Here is a 21,381-nt window from a genome sequence, read left to right as displayed (position 1 = left end):
GAGAGAGAGAGAGAGAGAAGAGAGACTTCTAATTTATTTGTCCTTTGTTGTTTTTATTGGTGTGTCTTCTGGCTGTCTGACAGATTTTTCTGGGTGGTGTATGTTTGCAAAGCATGACAAAGCATGAGAGCAGGAGAGAGAGAGAGAGAGAGAGACAGAGAGAGAGTGTTTGAGAGAGAGAGAGAAGAGAGAGAGAGAGAGTGAGAGACAGAGAGAGAACTAGACAGACAGAGGGAGAGAGGGGGAGAGATGATGGTGACCAAGTGATGCTGAGTGAAACTGACACTGTGAAGATGAGGTTCTGTAAATGGAGGTGCATTAGGACTCCTTTCATCACCCGCAGCACCTTCTCCTGGTAAATAAGCAGTGGGACGCTCGGACTGGAGAGGGAACCAATCACATCAGCACCTCTCCTCTGGTAACACGATCCCCAATAAAGGGTGTGGACCCGAGCTGTCAGTCAATCAAACCTTAACACACCACTGACCTCCTACACTGCAGTATGAAAGCATATGAGAGAGAGAGGAGAGAGAGAGAGAGAGAAAAAGAGAAGGAGAAATGAGGAGAGAGAAGAAGGGAAGAAGAAAGAGAGGAGATGAGGGAGAGAAGGAGGGAAGAGAGAGGGAGAGAAGGAGGGAAGAGAGAGGAGAAGGAGGGAAGAGAGAGAGAGAGAAGGAGGGAAGGAGAGAGGGAGGGAGGCAGTCAGAAGGAAAGCCGGAGCTACTTGCCGCATTGTCAAGGACACATCAAGGGGAGATGGTGAACGGAGGGGAAGAGAGAGGGAGTGGGGGAGAAAGAGAGAGGGAGAGAGGGAGAAGGAGAATAGGAGTAAAGGGAGAGAGAGAGAGAGAAAATGAGATTCTTCAAAGGGAGGGAGGGAGGGAGGCGCAGCCAGGACCACTCAGCATTTTTTACTCATCTTCCTCAGGTGGATTCCACCCCTCCATCACACACACACACACACACATGCACACACCTACACGCACACACACACACTTACGCACACACACACAAGCACAAGCACACTTAATCTTCCCAAACTTTGCTCAAACTGGGTGTAACAGTTAGCTCTCCTGACTCCAGACACCTGTTACTAGCACGAAGTCAGGTTGGAAATGTCCAAATAGCACTGCAGTCTGACCATGTCTGCTCATCTAGAGCTGTTTGCAGTGAGTGTGCACTGGAACCACACACAGTACACTGGCAGGCTACAGCACTAACAATCTATGTGCATGTTGAGTGAGAAATAAAGAGCAACAGTGCTCTTGGCATTCCTCTGAGGTCCTGGTGACTCGACTCAGCGAGTGCGTGGCAAGCTACTTCACAGTTCTCTGCTGTGACCTTAATTTGCATCGTTACTCATCAGACATTCGCGACTAGACTGAACCAGTTTTGTGGCCAAGTTTTCAAGCCCAAATCCAAGGTTAAAAGAAAGACCCAAAACGCAGCTCTCTCTCCTAGAATGAGAGAGAGAGAGAAAGAGAGAGAGAGAGCTGCCATAACTGCTGGCCAATCAAAAATCTGTTTACTCTATGTACTGGACTGCTGTGTGTGAGGTGATATCATCTGTAGCTGGGCGAAAAGGTTCCTCAAGACAGGAAGTTGAAGAGCCCCACACGATTTTGTGCTTGATGTCTTCATCACCATGGAAACTGCATGCTTGCTATGCTATGTGTGAGGGAAAGACAAAGAGAGAGAGAGAGAGAGAGAAAGAGAAAGAGAGAGATAGAGTGGTTTAACCATGTTGTAGTTTGTGTTGCAGTCTTGTACCTCGCACCTTGAGTTTTTGGCAGGAATCAGCTCTGTTGGCCCTGTCCTGCAGTCTCTGTTCTACTCTCTGCTCTTATCTGGCAATCTGACCAAGGCCTGATGAAAATGGATTGATTGAATAAAATGGATGGATGTTGTCATAGCAGATGTAGTGCATTGCTGATGGACGGTGTGATAACAGCAGAAGGGCTTGTGGATGTTTGAAGTGATATACAGTATGGTATTTGCAATCATAAGCAGAAGAAGGCACTTAGTGCACCACTTAGCTGCTGCATATAGTGGATATGGTTTAGAGTTCAAGATTATTCCTGTTTTTCAATAATACTAGATATTATACAGCAGGTTATCTGTTCTGCAGAGCATATGAAATTGTAACATATTCACAATTATGTTAGAAATGCCATTACATATGACACCATGATAAAACTAACATTTTGTAATAGCTGTGGGCATTAGACAGCAATATACTGACCAGTTCAACATGGAGGTGTGGGATTATATCTCTATTTATGACTGGTATGTCAAAAATAAGCTATGTTGATTTTGAGTGAAAGGTATTCACTAGATTCTCACAAAAAAATCTTTCAGTTTAATTCTGCAAGAATCATCATGAAGTTAGTTCGCCACAGCAGTATTGAGTTTTAATGGTTTCTTGGGACCAAGAAGAGCAGCACTTTGCTTTAAATAAGTGTTAGCGATCGTAGTATTAGTAGGATGTTGCATAAATAGTGTGCAGTGCATATGTGCATTGAAGTCATAGTGATAGGAACTGTATAAGAGCACAAGGTACGGATATTGATCTGGATGGTATGTGGGCGTCTGCATGTTGATTAAGTCTGGTGGGGGAGAATGTAATGGTTTAGAACATCCACAGCCTACGGGGATGTTAACCTGTGCTTGTGTGTGTGTGTGTGTGTGTGTGTTTGTTTCCATTTCCCACTCTCTCCAGGCCTGTCGGGGCATCCTGCGGACCTCGAGAAGCGCGGGCAGGCGTTCGGCCAGAACTTCATCCCCCCGAAGAAGGCCAAAACCTTCCTGGCGCTGGTGTGGGAGGCGCTCCAGGACGTCACCCTAATCATCCTGGAGATCGCCGCTATCATCTCCCTGGCCCTGTCCTTCTACCAGCCACCAGGGGATGAGACCGAAGGTAAGGGCATGCACAGAGAGCTGCGGAGAGAGGAGAGGAAAGGAGAGAGAAAGAGAGAGAGGGAGAGAGAGAGAGGCCGACAGATCAGACTGGTAGACTGATCAGGAGTCTGATAGTTTCTGCTACTTTAACTCTGCAACTTTAGGAATGATGGATGCAGATTTTCTCAGATTCCAACATCAAACGGAGGAAAGCGAACTCATTGGGTCTGACTGATGGGAAGTGGAGGGCTTGAAGGAGGGATAGAAGGACATAGGCAGAGGAACGAAGAAAAAGTGCATGGAGGAAGGGAGCAAATGAATAAAATATGGTGTCTCCGAATCGATAAAGAGAGATGGAGAGGCCAGACTAGAAGAGGAGAGGATGACAGGAGCATGGAGTGAGAGAAAAGAGAGAAAGGGTTTAAATATCAAAACCAGGTTGTAGAAAGGATGTGAGGATTGGCCATCATCCCGGATAGATCAAGCCGCAAACAGAGCCAGTTGATGGAGTTTTTGCTTTCCAGCATCGCTACAATGGACTGGATGTGTGCGAATGAGAAGTGATCTTTGAAAACGAGAGTCTGTGTGGGCAAAAATTAATAAAATTGAATACATGCAAAACGGTGGTAACGTGGATGTGAGAATAGTGTGTGTGAGAGAGAGGAGACGGATATGAGACAGAGTGGGTGATGAGCGATGCTGAGGAACGATGAGTGAGTGGAATTCCAGGTGGGTGAGTGGGTGGGTGAGTGGGAGGAAAGGAGAAGGAAAGAGAGAGGGGAGAGAGAGAGGTCGGCAGATCAGACTGCGTAGACTGACTTGTGAGTCTGATAGCGTTTCTACTTTAACTCTGCAACTCTTTAGGAATGATGGATGCAGATTTTCTCAGATTCCAACATCAAACGGAGGAAAGCGAACTCATTGGGTCTGACTGATGGGAAGTGGAGGGCTTGAAGGAGGGATAGAAGGACATAGGCAGAGGAACGAAGAAAAAGTGCATGGAGGAAGGGAGCAAATGAATAAAATATGGTGTCTCCGAATCGATAAAGAGAGATGGAGAGGGCTAGAGAGCAGAGGAGAGGAGGACAGGAGCATGGAGTGAGAGAAAGAGAGAAGCGAGGGTTTAACATCAAAACTAGGTTGTGAAAAGGATGTGAGAAGTTGACGATCATCCGGATAGATCAAGCTGCAAACAGAGCCAGTTGATGGAGTTTTTGCTTTCCAGTATGCGCCCCATACGGACTGGATGTGTGCGAATGAGAAGTGGACTTTGTGTACCGAGTCTGTGTGGGCAAAATTAATAAGAATTGAATACATGTAAACGGTGGTAAGCCGGATGTGAGGATAGTGTGTGTGAGAGAGAGAGAGAGAGAGATGGAGAGTGAGAGACAGAGTGGGTGGAGGAGTGATGCTGAGGAATGAGTGAGTGAGTGGGTGAGTGGGTGAGTGGGTGGGTGAGTGGGAGGAAAGTAAAGTAAGGAAGGGAGGGAGAGAGAGAGAGAGAGAGCGGAAGTAGACAGAACAGAGAGGGGAGGGGTGGTAGGTAAAATGAGAGGAAAGGAAATACTGTTGGAATGAAGAGAAACGTTAGAATTCTGTGGTCATGTTGTATGGAGAAAATCAGTGGGTTCATGAATAGACCAGATGTAAGTGGGAAGACATCATTGTTTTGTTTATCAAATATATACGAACATTTTAATCTAAATCTCTCAATTAGCTTACTGCGTTGAATTCATTTAATGCATGATTGTGTAGCCTTCTTAAGTTAGGAACACATTTAAGAAATGCAGTTCACTTATTGACCAGCCAGTTTAGTCAGACTGAACCGCACTGCCAGGAAGACATACACATAATCAGTGCTGTACGTGTGCACCCTGGAAACTAAACCCATGGGATCGGGATCGGGATCGGCATAGCTTTGCTAGTGGGTGGTTCTACCAAAAGGCTACATGCCTTTTGAGCCTGTGGAAGAAGTTGCAAAAGTGCAACTCCAAGTAAAGGTCAACTCCCTCAGTTGATTGTCAGATCAGTTGAAACCCGTGCAGGGTTATTTTTTTTATCATGAGAAAAATTTGCGATGACCCTTTGGACTCATCTACATGATCTTGATTGCCCCTACCCCAACCCAGCCTGCGGGAATGTGCAAAGTGGTGCGGAGGACGAGGGTGCGAGGCGGAGGCGGGCTGGATCGAGGGGCCGCCATCCTGCTGTCTGTCATCTGTGTGGTGCTGGTGACGGCCTTCAACGACTGGAGCAAGGAGAAGCAGTTCCGCGGGCTGCAGAGCCGCATCGAGCAGGAGCAGCGGTTCGCCGTGGTGCGCAATGGCAACGTCATCCAGATCCCCGTGGCTGAGATGGTGGTTGGGGACATGGCCCAGGTTAAATACGGTCAGTCTGCAGCCCCCCATTGCACAAACACACACACACACACACACACATCAAACTCCTCCTGCAAACCCCCCAAACGCAGTATTTTAATGATGCCTAATTATGTTTAATGATTCTTGTTAACTAGGGCTGAATGAACCGGTAGAGTCCACTTCTGGGAGCGTTTGGAAATTTTGTGGGTTTAGCAAAAAGCATATACTGTACATTGCAGAACATTCTTTATTTGTGTACCGCAGGCTAAAATATCCCTGAAAATATTTATATCAGTAGATACAGCTCTATTTTTATTCAAACAGGCAGTAATGTGGCCCACATTCCTTTTCCATCAAAAAAAAAAAGGTGTTCATTTCTTTATTTATCTGAGATATATTTATGGACATTGCAGGAGACATAGATGTTTCACATTTTGCCATTTTTATCACAGTATGTTGGATATCCAAGAGAGTTTAACTTGATTTCAAACACTGAGCCAGGCCTTTTGAAATCCCCTTAAATACATCCAGTGACATTCTCTCCTCTCTCCCTCTCCTCTGCTGTTCCTCCTCTCCTTCGCTCTCCTCTCCTGTTCCTTCTCTTATCCTCTCCTCTCCTCTGCTTTTCTTCCTCTCCTCTGATCTCCTCTGCTGTTCCTCCTCCGCTCCTCTCCTCTTTTCCTCTCCTCCTCTCCTCTCCTCCACTCCTCTGCTGTTCCCTCTCCTCTCCTCTCCTCCACTTCTCTGCTGTTCCTCCTCTCCTCCACTCCTCTGCTGTTCCTCCTCTCCTCCTCTCCTCTCCTCTCCTCCACACCTCTGCTGTTCCTCCTCTCCTCCTCTCCTCTCCTCCTCCACTTCTCTGCTGTTCCTCCTCTCCTCCACTCCTCTGCTGTTCCTTCTCCTCTCCTCTCCTCTCCTCCACTTCTCTGCTGTTCCTCCTCTCCTCCACTCCTCTGCGGTTCCTCCTCTCCTCCTCTCCTCTCCTCTCCTCCACACCTCTGCTGTTCCTTCTCTCCTCCTCTCTCTCCTCTCCTCTCCTCCACACCTCTGCTGTTCCTCCTCTCCTCCTCTCCTCTCCTCTCCTCCACTTCTCTGCTGATCCTCCTCTCCTCCGCTCTCCTCTCCTCTGACAGGTGACCTCCTGCCAGCCGATGGTATCCTGGTTCAAAGCAACGACCTGAAGATTGATGAGAGCTCCCTAACGGGGGAGTCTGATCATGTCCGCAAGTCTGCCGATAAGGACCCAATGCTCCTCTCTGGTGAGCTGCTTTCTCTTGGCTTTTGTTAGGAATACCACAGTACTACATTTTAGCATTTAAAAGCTGCATTTGAAAGCTACTCTATGTTGCTTCTTGATCTTAAAATAACAACTTAGATCACATTTTAATGATAATTTGACTTACAGTATAGTACGGAGAATGACATCTCTGCCCATGCGTGCCTGAAATGTTGTGAGTTTCGTGAGCCACCTTAGTGCCAAATGGGTACCCACGCAGTGTGTTGAAAATGTACGCCAAGGGATCTAAATACCAATTCTTACATTGTATTGCTTGGATGCTGGAAGGGACGTCTGTGGTATTGATTGTACACGTAGCTGCTTGATTGCATGACATTTTTTCTATTTACATATGAGCTATGAGCAAGTATGTGTGTGCTTGTTTGTGTTGCTGTGTGTGTCTTGTGAAAGGGCTGGTAGAAGAAAATTGCCTGGGCCCTTAACAGAAGTGGGGCATTTATTTGCATTACACATACACACACACACACACACAAACACAAACTCTCTCTCACACACACATCCACACACACACACACACAAAACCACCATGAGCAGGGAGGCAGGTGATAAACACTCCCATGCTCATAGCCCAAAATGTGATACCATCCTCCTGAGATAGTGCACCTGTACTGTACATGTGTATGGCCAGCAATAAAGCAAAAGGCCTCTTTACCGTCCCGCGAAGGTCACCAGCTGTGTAGCCCAGCTGGTGACCTTCCTGGTGCTGTGTGTGTCGATGCGGGTGAAAGAGAGACGGGGGACAGATCCAGATGTGCATAATCAGATCTCTGAGTTCCCTGCATCCTGAGCTGCGCTCACAAACGCCAGCGCCAGCTTCGTTCATCCCCAGCGGATATTTTTAGAAAGCCAAACATGATTCTGTCTACTTTAATTTGGGGATTTCTGGAAAAGGAAGATGTGCAAGTCTGTAGACTAGCATCTTATTTAGGGAGATAATTGGCATGCCATTTGTGTGTGTGTGTGTGTGTGTCTGTGTGTGTGTGTGTGCGTGTGTGTGTGTGTGTTTGTGTGTGTATCTGTATATGTGAAAGTCCATTTACGGTTTGGTTCCATTATGTCTGTTTGTCTATCTATCTATCTATCTATTTATCTATCTATCTATCTATCTATCTATCTATCTATCTATCTCTCTATCTCTATCTATCTCTCCATCTCTCTCACTCCTTCCATCCCTGTCTCTGTCAGGCACCCATGTGATGGAGGGCTCGGGGAGAATGCTGGTGACGGCTGTGGGAGTGAACTCTCAGACTGGGATCATCTTCACTCTGCTCGGAGCCGGAGAGGGAGAGGAGGAGAAGAAGGAGAAGAAAGGTAGGAGAGGACCAGCCCAAACAGGTCGCTCGCAGTGCAGGCAGAACACACACACACACACACACACACACACACACACACACACACACACACACACACACACACAGATATGCTTACACAGCAGAAAAAACACCAGTCATTTCAAGAAACTATGGGGTGGGGGGTTGTATGTCTAACTCTAGACATACAAAAAAAATTCTCGATTTCAATACATCAAGAGTGGTGTTTGCCATTGCAGTCAGGGATTAAGCGAGTGTGCAGGAGGCTACAGACAGGATCATAGCTGAATCCCAGGGCTGTGGTGTGGCTGGGCTGTTTTTTATGAATGAAATAGAAGAAGACAGAGGCAGCAGAGAGGCACAGGAGCAAGTGAGCAAGTGAGCGAGGGAGGAAGGGAGGGAGGGAGTGTTTGTGCAGCCTCTCGTCTCCGAGCCCTCGTCTGAAAGTCTGAGACTCATGGATAATTCAACACGGATCCTCTCCTCCTGCCCGCTGCCACCCGCCATCCACTGCAGTGAGCGGGAGCGTGCGCGCGGGACAGGGAGTTATACTGGGAGACGCTGATCAATTATTGAGACAGGGATGGAGAGAGGGAGAGAGAGAGAGAGAGAGAGAAGGAGGGAGGTGTGTTGGAGTGGTAGAGGTGGGAGAGAAAGGGGAAAGAGAGAGAGAGAGAGAGAGAGAGGGAGAGAGAGAGGGAGAGAGGTCTGCAGAGGAAGTGGGAGGGGGACAGGTGGAGCAAGAGCAAGTGAATGAGAGATCATCTGAAAGTGAAAGGATGGGTAAGAGAAAGAGTGATGGAAAGAAAAGAAGAATCAGAAAGGGATGGAATGGAAGAAAGAGGTAGAGTGACAGAGCAAGTGTAAAAGAGAGAAACACAGGGAGAGAATTTGAACAGAGAGGGAGAGAGAGAGGTAATGGAGAGAAGAGAGAGGGAGAGAGAGAGGTAATGGAGAGGTAATGGAGAGAAGAGAGAGGGAGAGAGAGAGGTAATGGAGAGAAGAGAGAGGGAGGGAAGGAAGGAGAAACATATGTAGAGGTAGAGAGAGTGACTGAAGTGCATGACGCGAGAAGTACCGTTTCCTGACAGGAGCTGAATCTGGTCCAGACTGATCCCAGATCTGGCCCTGATCTGGTTGGGATCCGGCGTGAGCCTGTAGGAGGTCCCATTTCTCTCTGTTTATCTCTCTATTAAAACCCATCGGTGCTTTTTCCCTGAAAAGGAGCCTTGTTCCATATTTACAATGGAACAGACGATGGGGAACCTTTTCCCCCCTCCGATTTGCATTTATTCATGAGCGGGGCACATGAAAGTTAGCAGCAAGGTTATTGAGGCTGTGTTTGACAGTTCCCAAACCATGATGTAGGATGGTTTCGGATGACGTTCTCAGAAGTTTTTTTTTGTCGTTTTCTAAGATCAACATTTGATGATTTCTTTGTGTGGATTTTTCAAAGGCGTAATTTTTTTGCCACATTTCTGGTTTTTATTTTGCTCTCCCTCTGGGATCACCTGAAAAGCTCCACACAATGCTTTACAGTGGGAGTCTTTCGTGTCACTCTGCAGTCATGCTGGTTCACATGTTCACTGCTCTTATTTTCTTTTCTTTTGTTTTTGTTCTGTTTTCTCCACCTTTTATTTATCCTTCTCTCTGACCCCCACAACCCTCACCCACCCACCCACCCACCACGTTTTTACACCTTTGCCCAAATAACCCCACTAATGTTACCACCCCCCCCTCCCAACAGGGACAGTAGTTTCATGCCCTCACAGTCCGCTGAGGCAGGCAAACAGAGCACCATCACCAACGGTATGTCACACAACCCCACCATACCCCACTTCAACCCCACTAACTCCAGAGTCTCGTGTGCTATGATGGTCGATCACATGGCCATGAGATCCCATCATAGCCTGCAGTGTGTCGCCATGGCGACGGGTTGAAGGACAATGGTCAGGGGCGGCCTGGTGCCCTCTGTACAAACATTTCTCTGTTTATGTGCTACCTGTGTGTGTGTGTGTGTGTGTGTGCGCGCGCGCGCGCGAGCGAGCGTGTGGGTGCGTGCATGTGTCTATGTTTGTATGTAGTGTGAGTGTCATTGTCGTTTTAGGCATTGTTGTCCCCTGTCCCATGTGTCTTGATGTTGTGTCCCTCCTCTTTGCCATTCAGTTACACTGTGTGCTTCATGGTCCCTCATGCTGCCTCCGTCTGTTGCTCTCTGTCCCCCCATCTCTCTCTCTCTCTCTCTTTCTCTCTCTCTCTCTCTCTCTCTTTCTCTCTCTCCCTCCCTCCCTCCCCTCTCTCTCTTTTTCACAGGCAAGCAACCAGATGCGGCAGTGGAGACCAATCAGAATAAAGGTACTAGAGTGAATGTTCACCAGATGAGGCAGGTTGTCAGAAGGGGAGGTGAGAGAAATGAAGAGTGGAAAAGAGAAAGAGAGAAGGAAAGAGAGAAAGAAAGAAAGAAAAAAGAAAGAAAGACAACGAGAGGGAAAGAGAGAGAGTGAGAATCTATGATGTGATCGCGCGGCCGAAGACGAGCCTAATTAAATTAAACGTGATAGTGAAGAGAGAAGGCAGATCAGCGGTGTCACAGATACTATCGTCCAAATCAAATTAACTCTGTGAAATCACAGAATTTCCGGGTTCGCATCAAAAGGGATGACAACAATGTGCATAACCATCACAATTTCCCACGATTGCAGCCCACTTATAGTCAGATTTGGCCAGGAACTGGGCCATACACAGACCAGATCAAGGCTAGATATGCCCAAGGCCGAGCTGCTATCAAAGCTCCTGCTTTTAGCTGTACAGAGATGGGGAGATGTTTACCAGGTTAGGGAGTTGATCATGTCATTTAATGTGCTTTCATTTCAAATACCTGTCAATGTATTGTATATCTGTGAATATATATGTTTGTATGTAAGTTATGTGTGTGTGTATGTGTCCACTACTGTCTTGAACAAGTCCCCTTTGGGTGCTGTGGTTTTCATATGCGAGTTTGGAAGCATCTATTGCTACTAGCAATGACATAAGGAACCAATGTAAAGTACTGGCCACAGTAGATTGGTCACAGTCATTTCTGAGGATCCTGTTTTGGTCCTAGTTACATAACGGTACCATAGCCGACCCTGCTCAGCATAATGGGGTTTGACAAGGAGTGCCTTGTCGCTGAGTTGTAACGTGACCAATGTGTTGTCCGTATGTAATGACACAAACTCGCATCCCGCCCACCCAGCCAAGAAGCAGGACGGAGCCGTTGCCATGGAGATGCAGCCTCTGAAGAGCGCGGAAGGCGGCGAGGTGGAGGACGGCACGAAGAAGAAAACCAGCGTGCCCAAGAAGGAGAAGTCCGTCCTGCAGGGCAAGCTGACCAAGTTGGCCGTGCAGATAGGCAAAGCAGGTGAGCACACGTGTGGCCTACGAAGAGGACTTAAACATCAAGAGTGGAGAGTTTACACAGCACCACAGTGAGAGGGAAGGAGAGGAGCTGAACTAACAGTGATGGGCAAAATGTAGAGAGCAAAGCTACAAGCTACTCTACAAGCTACAAGCTACTCTATAAGCTTAAAAGTTTTACTTTTAAATGAGGTCGCGAGTACTGTCAGTTAGAGTTTCCAGGCAGCTACAGTGTTACACTCTGGGGGCATGTTCATGAGCCCCAATGTTCATGCCCCCAGAGTGTAGCTGCTGCTACCTGGTTGCTTTACCAATTGTTTTTTTTTGTACTGACAGTACTCAGTGACCTTGAGAAGCAGAGATCTGTATAAAAAATAGCTGGATTTCTCCTTTTAAACTACATTTAAGGTACATTTTGTAAGTAGCTTGCCCATCACTGTTAACTAATCATGTGTTCACTTCTTCTTGTCATTTCCTTGTTCGGGTGTTGATATGAGTTTTTGAGTCTTGACCAGTAATACCCATGTGGGCTCAAACCCAGGCTCACAACAATGGAATAACCAAAAGCATTATGGTCTGTTGAGCCAAACGCATGACTCTGTTAGCGGTGGTGCTAGTTATGCTAACGGCTGCTGATCTCAGGCAGTATTGTTTACTTCCAGCACCTTTGCATTTGGACAATCCTGTCAAATTCAGACTAGATCCGGCTTTACCCCATATACTGCTGTGTCCTCACATCCTGAGGCTGAGTGTGGATAGTTAACCCTTCTTTTCTCTGTTCTTGTTGCCCAGGTCTGGTCATGTCGGCCATTACGGTGATCATCCTGGTTTTGTACTTTGTGATTGAGACGTTTGTGGTGGAAGGCCGTCAGTGGCTTGCGGAGTGCACACCAGTCTACGTTCAGTACTTTGTGAAGTTCTTCATCATTGGAGTGACTGTGTTGGTGGTGGCTGTACCCGAGGGCCTGCCCCTGGCTGTGACCATCTCTCTCGCTTACTCTGTGAAGGTAAGGTGTGTGTGTGTGTGTGTGTGTGTGTGTGTGTGTGTGTGTGCATGCATGTCTGCATGCTTAAGTCGATATAAGAAAGCATTCAAGGTTAGCGCCCAGCATTAGCATTAAGAATTACAGTACCTTACCTTTCCCCTCTCCTCCTCTCTTTTCTCTCTTCTCTCTCTCTCTCTTCTCTCTCTCTCTCTCTCTCTCTCTCTCTCTCCCTCAACCAGAAAATGATGAAGGACAACAACTTGGTGCGCCACCTGGATGCCTGTGAGACCATGGGCAACGCCACAGCCATCTGCTCCGACAAGACCGGCACACTGACCACCAACCGCATGACTGTGGTGCAGGCCTATATGGGTGACCAGCACTTCCGAGAGGTGCCAGACCCCAGCCAGGTCAACGCCAACATTCTTGAGACCCTTGTCAGTGCTATCGCCGTCAACAGTGCCTACACCTCCAAGATCATGGTGAGGGGGCCAAGCACACCGTGGTTAAAGTCGCAAGTAACTTTAGAGCTGAAATTATCATGTGTTACAGGAATATGATCAGATAATGGTACTTGACTTGCATCAAAAAATACCTGTAGACAATACATACCCATGGTGCATTGTGATCAGATCCTGTTTAACACATCTAAACACATTGTCTGGCAGTAACATTAAGTAATATCCTAATACTGTGGAGACCACTGTGAGCAGCAACAGTGCCTGCAACACACCCAAGATCACGGTGAGGGTCCAGATGGGTTGATTTAGTTTAAATCTCTATTCAGTTTTGGTTACTGGAGTGGAATGTGACCAGATGACCATCAGAATCCAGCAGTAGCATTGTATTCAGGTCCTGTGAACTGCTGCCTGTGGGCTTCTATCTGGTCATAACATAATCATAACTAATGAAATGGCTGAAACTGAAGTTGCTCTAACTGTACGATAATAATTAATGAGCGTTATGCCACTGCATGACATACCCTAAGCCTCCGGTCAGTGTCTTATCCCCCAGGCTGCACCGGGTCTGCAACTGAAGCACTTGGTTCACAGAGCGTAAAAATTGTTTTAGAGAACTGGTCTAATTTTTTTGAACGTACACGCCGCTATCGCTTCTGGTGTAACTAGTTACACTACATCATAGTGGAAGCAAATTGTTGCAGCAGACGCAGTGCAAATAGAATTCTTCAGTTACAAGCCAGGTTTAGCCTCCCTGCAACACTTAGCTACCTCGGATGGCTTCTTCTATTATTTTAGGGCCATTGAGACGTCATGTTAAGATTTCCTGGAATAAAAACATGCACAATACAAAGCATGCTGTGAGGTGAAATCAGATCTCATTGACACTAAAGAGAGATGTGATAGTATATTTTTACTACCATATTTCTCTTAAGACTCAATCAGGACGATGTAAGATCAGTATCCAGGCTTTATTCTTTTCAATGAGGGGCCAGTGGCCCTCAAGGGAGAGAAGTACATGTTTGTTTCACCCCATCATGGATTTCACCAGTATCTCAGTATTCTCTGACTATACAGAAGCAGTCTACCAAATTTAAGTTTAAGTTTAAATATTAATGTGGCCTTTTGGGTGACATCAAGTCTGGCCAGCTTCTATTGTCTTTTAATTAAAACTTCCCCCTTTCCTGGGAAGTCCTTCAGAGGCATGGACACATGCTGTTCTACAAACATTAACATTTCACACCTGGTCACTGAATTCAAGGATAAACAAAGGATGCTTGCATAGGACAAGGACAGGGGAAATACAGTAATCACAATTATTTCAGATGTGTTGAATATAAAGATATACTGTATGTTATTATGATGTGCAAATGTAATCCAGCTAAAGCTTATTCAGATTGCATCTAGATACTAAACAAACATTAATGCAGGCTGTGGGCAGTTGTGTGCCTGTAATGGAGTCTCTTAGACCAGGCTGAAGTGTCCTCCAAGGTTGTGAATGGATGGAGTAGTATACACATCTGTTAGGCCTCAGTTTCATCTTTTGTTTGCTTATGGACCATCTTTATAATCTCGTTGATGGCCATCTACTGTAGTGTCTCTTCAGATGGAATGTAAGCCAGGTATTTTAGCCCTCTTACCAATTGTCAAACCATTGTCTCCGGAAGCATCATTGGTCTTGGGTTCAATTCTCAAGAATAATACACACAGACATGAATGCATTCACTTTAAGCTTATACAAAATGGTCTTTTCCAAAGAAGGCCAAACTGCAACCTATTGCAACTCATCCATCTCAACCTTATACAAACTAGATGTACCGCAGAGCGGTACAAAATATGACCGCCGCCCAGTCCAGCACATGTTTTCCACAAAAATAAGTCACGCTGAAAGGCATATATGATTCTAACTGTCCCACTGAATTGCATTATGCACACTCAATTCTCACTGGTATCTGCTAGACAACAAGTACCAAAACATGATTAGTTCATAGATTTCACATGTAAAATACATTTTATACAACCCCACCCCCATCTTGCCTGTTCATAATTCTGAGAAATTCTTGAATTGTGTGCATGTGTGCGTTTACATGTTTACGTTTATGTGTGTGTGTGGGTGGGTGGGTGTGTGTGTGTGCGTGCATGTGCTTGTGTGTTTGCCTGTTTATGTTCCTGTGTGTGTGCATGCATGCGTATATATGTCTACTGTGTGAGTATGTGTCATACGTAGGATTACTGTGAATGTATGTGTGTGCGTGTGTATCTGTTTATGCACATGTCTGCACATGGAATGGGTTTATATGACCCCTGGAGGCAAACATACGCAAAAAATTGGTCATCCTAGGCCCTACGGTTCTCAAGATATTCACAGAAAACTGTGTCTGCCCTACCCTCCTTTCGGGGAGTCCAGTCCAGCGGGGGGGCTACAGATCAAAACAAAAAACGGTGGTTCCATGCTATCCATGTGGGGTTACATGCCCACCAAGTTTAAATGTATCGGGCTTTCAGTGTCCCGGAATCCTTTGTTGGTGTCACGGTCACTAAATGTACACATAAATTATTTTATTGTAAGGCCCCACATGAACGAAAGTCCACAAAACTTGGCATGCATTCGGAGGGTGTCATAATGATCCTACACTTTCAATTTCGTGCAGTTTTGACCATGTCAGCCAGAGATATTGTGATGAAAACACCTAATGTTTTGCTTTTTAATTTTTAACTAGGTGGCGCTAGACATGAAATAAGTGGTAATGGGATAGGTTGACATGCCCCCTTAAGACCAACATACAAAAAAAAGGTGGACCTCCTAGGCCAGTTGGTGTATAGTAACATAAATTAATTTATTGTGTGGCCCCCCATGAACGGAATTCCACGAAACTTGGCGTGCATTCAGAGGGTGTCATAATGATCCTACACTTCCAATTTCGTGCAGTTTTGACTATGTTAGGTCACAAATACCTGCGATTACCTGCGATTTGAACACCTCATTTTTACTTTTTTGTGTTTAACTAGGTGGCGCTATACATGAAATGAGTGGTTATGGAATGAGTTGACATGGCCCTACAGATCAAGGGCCATGGGGCTACAGATCAAAACGAAAAACGATGGTTCCATGCTATCCATGTGGGGTTACATGCCCACCAAGTTTCGTGTACCCCGGTCTTACAGTGTCCCGGGAATCCTTGACGGAAATTTGGACATGCGAAAAGAAAAAAAAAAACCATCTGACTAATCCTATATGACCGCCGCTTCGCTGCACGGCGGTCATAATTATTATAAGATTTAGACTGTTTGTAAAGCCCTAACTTATTCAGCTGTACCAAGCAGCTGTTGACTATTCACTATGTGTATTTTCTTCATGGTTACTGCTAAAAATGTTGGGTCTTATGAAAGAAAATATGATCTTCTATTATCTTATATGCTCTTATGATGCCGTTCTATGTTCACTCAGTTGAATAAACGTCAATTTATTAATAAATTGGTTCTACCATGGATCAAGCAGTGTGGCGCTTTTCTTTCCTATTACTCTTAAGATGTTCCATGAGGATCCCATCAGTGCAGGGGTGTCGGAATCGTTCTAGCTTTCCCCCACCATACTGCAGCCCTTGTGTTTGTTGGAGGTCATTGGGAGCAGGGTGAATCAGCCTTTTAAAAAGCATGTCTTCCCACCGTCTCTCTCTCTTCTCTCGTTCTCTCAGCCGCCTGATGTCGAGGGCGGCCTGGCCAAGCAGGTGGGCAACAAGACTGAGTGTGGCTTGCTGGGCTTCGTGCTGGACCTGAAGCGGGACTACGCCCCCGTGAGGGAGCAGATCCCCGAGGAGAAGCTCTACAAGGTGTACACCTTTAACTCCGTCCGCAAGTCCATGAGCACCGTCATCCAGCTGCCTGACCGCTCCTTCCGCCTCTACAGCAAAGGAGCCTCCGAGATTCTGCTCAAGAAGTGAGTGTGAAGCAGTCTCAGTGAGGATGAGTGTGGATGAGTCAGTACACTTAGCGTTGCACCATGCATTGAAATGAAACTACTTCATACTAACTTATTTATTTATTTTATACTAATATATTTATTTTTTGCATTGTTTGATTTTTAGCATGGCTGTATAATTATTTTTACAGTTTAATTCATTTTTACAATTTGTGGTATTTATGCAATTTTTACTTTTTTATGTTATAGTGTAATGTACCATAATGCTAGGGCCCTGTAGGAGACTAATTTAACACAGTATGTGTAATAAAAATCAAAGTTGAGAGGTCTTATATTTCAAGGATACTGCATACAAATGAAGTCCATGCCGTAAGTGATCTTTTGATTGACTGATCGATTGAGTCCATGCTTGAGGAGACATACATTACGTATACTTTGCCAATTGCCATTTAGCGTCGCCATTCAGCTTGCATAGTAAATTCCTTGTTCATTTTCATGAAGCAGAGCGGCATTATGTAGACTAATTATTAGTTCTATACAATTCTGCACCATGTTTTGAGTGTGTGATTGGCACACGGAGGCAGCTAGTGGATGCTCTCTTTTGTTCAGAGCGTGTTTGTATGTGTTATGACTAAACAATAAACACCCACTCTCTTCTGAGCTATGCCACTAAACGCCCACTCTCTCCTGGGTACTGACAGGTGTTCGTCCATTGTGGGTACCGGTGGCGATGCGCGTGGTTTCCGACCACGAGACCGCGAGGAGATGGTAAAGAAGGTGATTGAGCCCATGGCTTGCGAAGGCCTCCGGACCATCTGCATCGCCTACCGGGACTTCCCTGCCAACCCCGAGCCCGACTGGGATCAGGAGGCAGACATAGTCACCGATCTCACCTGCATCTGCGTGGTGGGGATCGAGGATCCTGTTCGACCTGAGGTACGGAAAGGGGGAGATCATGTGTGTGTCTATGAATGTCTGGACCTGTGTGTTTGTGCTAGTGTGTGTGTGTGTATCTGTGTATCTGAATGTTTATGCATGTTCATGCATGAGAGAGGAACAGAGCATGATGCTGTGTGTGTGTGTGTGTGTGTGTGTGTGTGTGTGTGTGTGTGTGTGTGTGTGTGTGTGTGTGTGTGTGTGTTTGTGTTTGTTTGTGTGTTTGCATGTGTGTCTCTCTGCATCACTGCACTGTGTTGATTTTGCTCTTTGATCTCTGTGTCAGCTGTGTCTCGCTGCTCATCAGCATTTGTGTGCATTTCGCCCTGATTCTGAGAGTGACCGCTGATTCTGAGAGTGACCGCTGAGTCTCATTAATTCTCTCTTTGCCCCAGGTTCCCGACGCCATCCGCAAATGCCAGCGAGCGGGCATCACCGTCCGCATGGTGACAGGCGACAACATCAACACGGCCCGTGCCATCGCGGCCAAGTGCGGCATCATCCAGCCCGGCGATGACTTCCTGTGTATCGACGGCAAGGAATTCAACCGGCGAATCAGGAACGAGAAAGGAGAGGTGAGTTAGGACAATTTTATCACTGGTCTTGTTTGCTGATGTGGATAAGATCTCTCTGTCCCTTGCCCTGTACCTCTAAAAGCTACAGAGTGGACTATATGTAAGTGATGAATTATTTATGACTGAGCATTATGCCTTTCTTTCTTTCCCTCCCCCTCTCTCTCCCTCTTTTATTTATCTCTGTCTCTCTTTGCACCTAACTTAATCTCTCTCCCTCTCTCTCTTTGTCTTTCAGATTGAACAGGAAAGGATTGACAAGATCTGGCCCAAGCTGAGAGTTCTGGCTCGGTCATCCCCTACTGACAAACACACTCTAGTCAAAGGTCAGTGTTTAGTCATTTTTAGTCAGGCGTCTGCACCAGACACCTCTGAGCCTGTGTTATTCGCTCAGGCATCTTCTCTGCCAGCCCTGTAAACAAACACAACATATCTGCATTTGTCATCGCACATCAAATTGTACCGCTGTTGATGCCAGTGTTGATTATGTCAGTGCTGGCGACAGTGTTTAATGCATCTTAGATTGTAGATGTAAGTGTTGGATGGGATTCTATGCAGGCGGTAATGTTTGTTGTGTTCATATGCAGGCATCATTGACAGCACTGTTTTGGAGCAGAGGCAAGTGGTGGCTGTGACTGGAGATGGAACCAACGATGGACCCGCTCTTAAGAAAGCAGATGTGGGGTTTGCTATGGTGAGTTCAACATCCGAGTGTCAATCACATAAGTGTTATAAGTTTCCTTATAGACTGAGTGACTTAAAAATGAGATTCAGTCAAGACAACTGACATAACAGAAACATTAGATTACATTACAAAGATTACATTTTTCTAAGTAAACCAAATCAATCAATGTTGACTTGGTCATAATGTTGACAGGCATGTATTATGCCTGTTCTTTTACTTGGCTGAGGATGTGTTTGGTTTTATTTGAGTGCAAGGAAGAGTGATTTTGAGTCCTTCCAACACAAAAGCAGATCCAAAGCAGACAGATGGACCCAGGCTGGTGGTGGGTAAGCAAAAACGTATAATGTACAACACTGACCAGCCAAACGAGCCAAGCAGACACTGAAATGATATCAGAAGAGCACTGGCTTTAAAAACCCTGTCCATTGCTACTGTAGTGTAGAAGTAGGTGGTGATGTACTGTAGGGTTTAAAGCTGTGTGGACTGGACTATGTGAAAAAGGTACACACAAAAGTTTCCTGACCAAAGCTCCTGTGTCGTACATCATGTGCATGTAACCACATGACCTCAGCATTGAAGGGATTTGTGCCCTCTTTGTTTCGTTCCTGCCCCCCTTTAGAACCCAACTGCTAATGCAAGGCCCTAGCAATAGTACTATTAATGCTAAGACACTAGTATTTTTATTTTACAACCTAACTGCTAATGCAGGGCATTATTAGTTTTTCAGAACCCAACTGCTAATGCAAGGCACTGAGTACTACTGTGTGCTACAGTACAGTAAGTAAATAACATTTTAACCAAGGCTAGACTTGCATTGTGGATATGAAAACATGGTCTGGATGACATAACCAGAAGACATTTTAGCATTAAAATGTATCCAGGAAGTGAAGTTATTCCCTATGCAGTAATGGATGATCTATTGTACTGGTCTGTACTTAAATAAATATGGTCACTACTCACTTTCCTCACAGCCTTGGAAAGAAGTGTGTTCTACATAAAACACTGCTCAAGAAGCATGTTATGTTGTTCACTTGCTCTTCCTGATTTCTCTCATGTTAAAAATGGAAACGGAGATCTTTGTTCTTGCTCAATTATCATGCGGCAGAGAGTTGTTTTTTCCCCCTTCTTTTTTCTTTGATAGGACCATTGCAGACTGCCAGTGACACCTTCTGTGCTTCTGTCACTTGTTTATTTTTTGACAAACCTTTTCAACACATAGTCAGTCTGTACACCCCTTCCTGGAGCACCCCTGAGGGGCCCTGCAGTGGCCACTGGGTTTTTTGATTTGACAGTAGCCTCAGGTGCAGCGGAAGCCACACTTATTTTCCAGCCTAATTGTCTGCCCGTCTTGTTAGGGCATGTAGGAAAGGTCACTTTACGTTTATACACCAGTGTCCTGTTTCTTTGTTTTTCTTATTGATCGTGAAGGTGATACATCAAACACACTTTCTGAGTTATATGACCAACATTCTTCTTCTTTGACATTTCTTTCTTATATTTTTCTCTAATATTGTTCTTTTCTGGCTAGAATGCTCCTTGCACAACAATTTGCCTTGCAATTGGCTGTCACTGCATAGGAGTCTATAGCACTGTTGTAAAGGACAGTAAATGCAAACACTGGGAGTTATATAGGAGTACCGGTATATCTGTGCTTGTCTTCGAGACCGATTGGCTGTTTATGGAGCCATACTGTATGTTGGTGTATGTTATTGCCTCATGGCAAATTGGCCGTCCGATACATATATCTGCACTGGCTTAGCCTGCCTCATTATTAGGAGCCAAGATGCATGTAGGGTGTTTCTCAAAGTTTTCCCCTGGTTCCTTCGTAGGGCTGGGCTCTCGGTTTGGTGTAAATCCCCTTCACGTCTTAAACCTCCCCTTGCTCTTAGGGCCAGTCAGATGATCTGTCTGGCTGACATTTCGAATGTCCCATCTGAGATCCCGTAGCTTGGCGGGCAGAGATATTGGCAAAAGTGCTTTTCCTATTTGTGCGTCGGCGGGATCTTCTGGGAGGCATGGAGTGGACTGGAAATGAATGTTCCAGATTTTTCTCAAGCGGAGTGTCTTTCTCCATCGCTGCTTCCCCCCTCAGGGCATTGCCGGTACGGACGTGGCCAAGGAGGCTTCTGACATCATCCTGACAGACGACAATTTCTCCAGCATCGTGAAAGCCGTGATGTGGGGGAGGAACGTGTACGACAGCATCTCCAAGTTCCTGCAGTTCCAGCTCACTGTCAACGTGGTGGCTGTCATAGTGGCTTTTACTGGGGCCTGCATCACACAGGTACTGTATGTTCTCTCTCTCACACACACACACACACACACACACACACACATAAACAAATTATTGTAGTGTCTGTCATAGTGGATTCTGCTGAGGCTTGCATCGTACAGGTACTCCAGGTTCTCTCTCTTTCTCTCTCTCTTTCTACCCCCCTTTCACATATATGCACACTCAGTCACACACACACACACACACACACACACACACACACACACACACACACACACACACACACACACACACACACACACAGTCATAGTGACTTTTACTTGAGTGTCAT

The 21,381-nt window shown here is 45.8% G+C and overlaps 1 protein-coding gene across 1 annotated transcript in view; it reads left to right on the top strand.

Moving 5' to 3' along the window:
* Nucleotides 1-21,381, top strand: part of atp2b3b (ATPase plasma membrane Ca2+ transporting 3b) — a 40,354-nt gene that overhangs the window by 4,098 nt on the left and 14,875 nt on the right. The window contains 16 exon segments of the mRNA XM_048240424.1: nucleotides 2,720-2,917; nucleotides 5,028-5,065; nucleotides 5,068-5,092; nucleotides 5,095-5,286; nucleotides 6,392-6,517; nucleotides 7,741-7,866; nucleotides 10,179-10,220; nucleotides 11,101-11,265; nucleotides 12,054-12,268; nucleotides 12,487-12,729; nucleotides 16,401-16,642; nucleotides 17,326-17,560; nucleotides 17,956-18,135; nucleotides 18,371-18,458; nucleotides 18,720-18,826; nucleotides 20,910-21,101. Coding sequence (XP_048096381.1) covers nucleotides 2,720-2,917; nucleotides 5,028-5,065; nucleotides 5,068-5,092; nucleotides 5,095-5,286; nucleotides 6,392-6,517; nucleotides 7,741-7,866; nucleotides 10,179-10,220; nucleotides 11,101-11,265; nucleotides 12,054-12,268; nucleotides 12,487-12,729; nucleotides 16,401-16,642; nucleotides 17,326-17,560; nucleotides 17,956-18,135; nucleotides 18,371-18,458; nucleotides 18,720-18,826; nucleotides 20,910-21,101 — 2,414 coding nt within the window.

This window comes from Alosa alosa, chromosome 4 (assembly GCF_017589495.1).
Source record: "Alosa alosa isolate M-15738 ecotype Scorff River chromosome 4, AALO_Geno_1.1, whole genome shotgun sequence".
NCBI classification, from domain to species: Eukaryota; Metazoa; Chordata; class Actinopteri; order Clupeiformes; family Clupeidae; genus Alosa; species Alosa alosa.
This window is presented reverse-complemented; position numbering and strand designations above follow the sequence as displayed.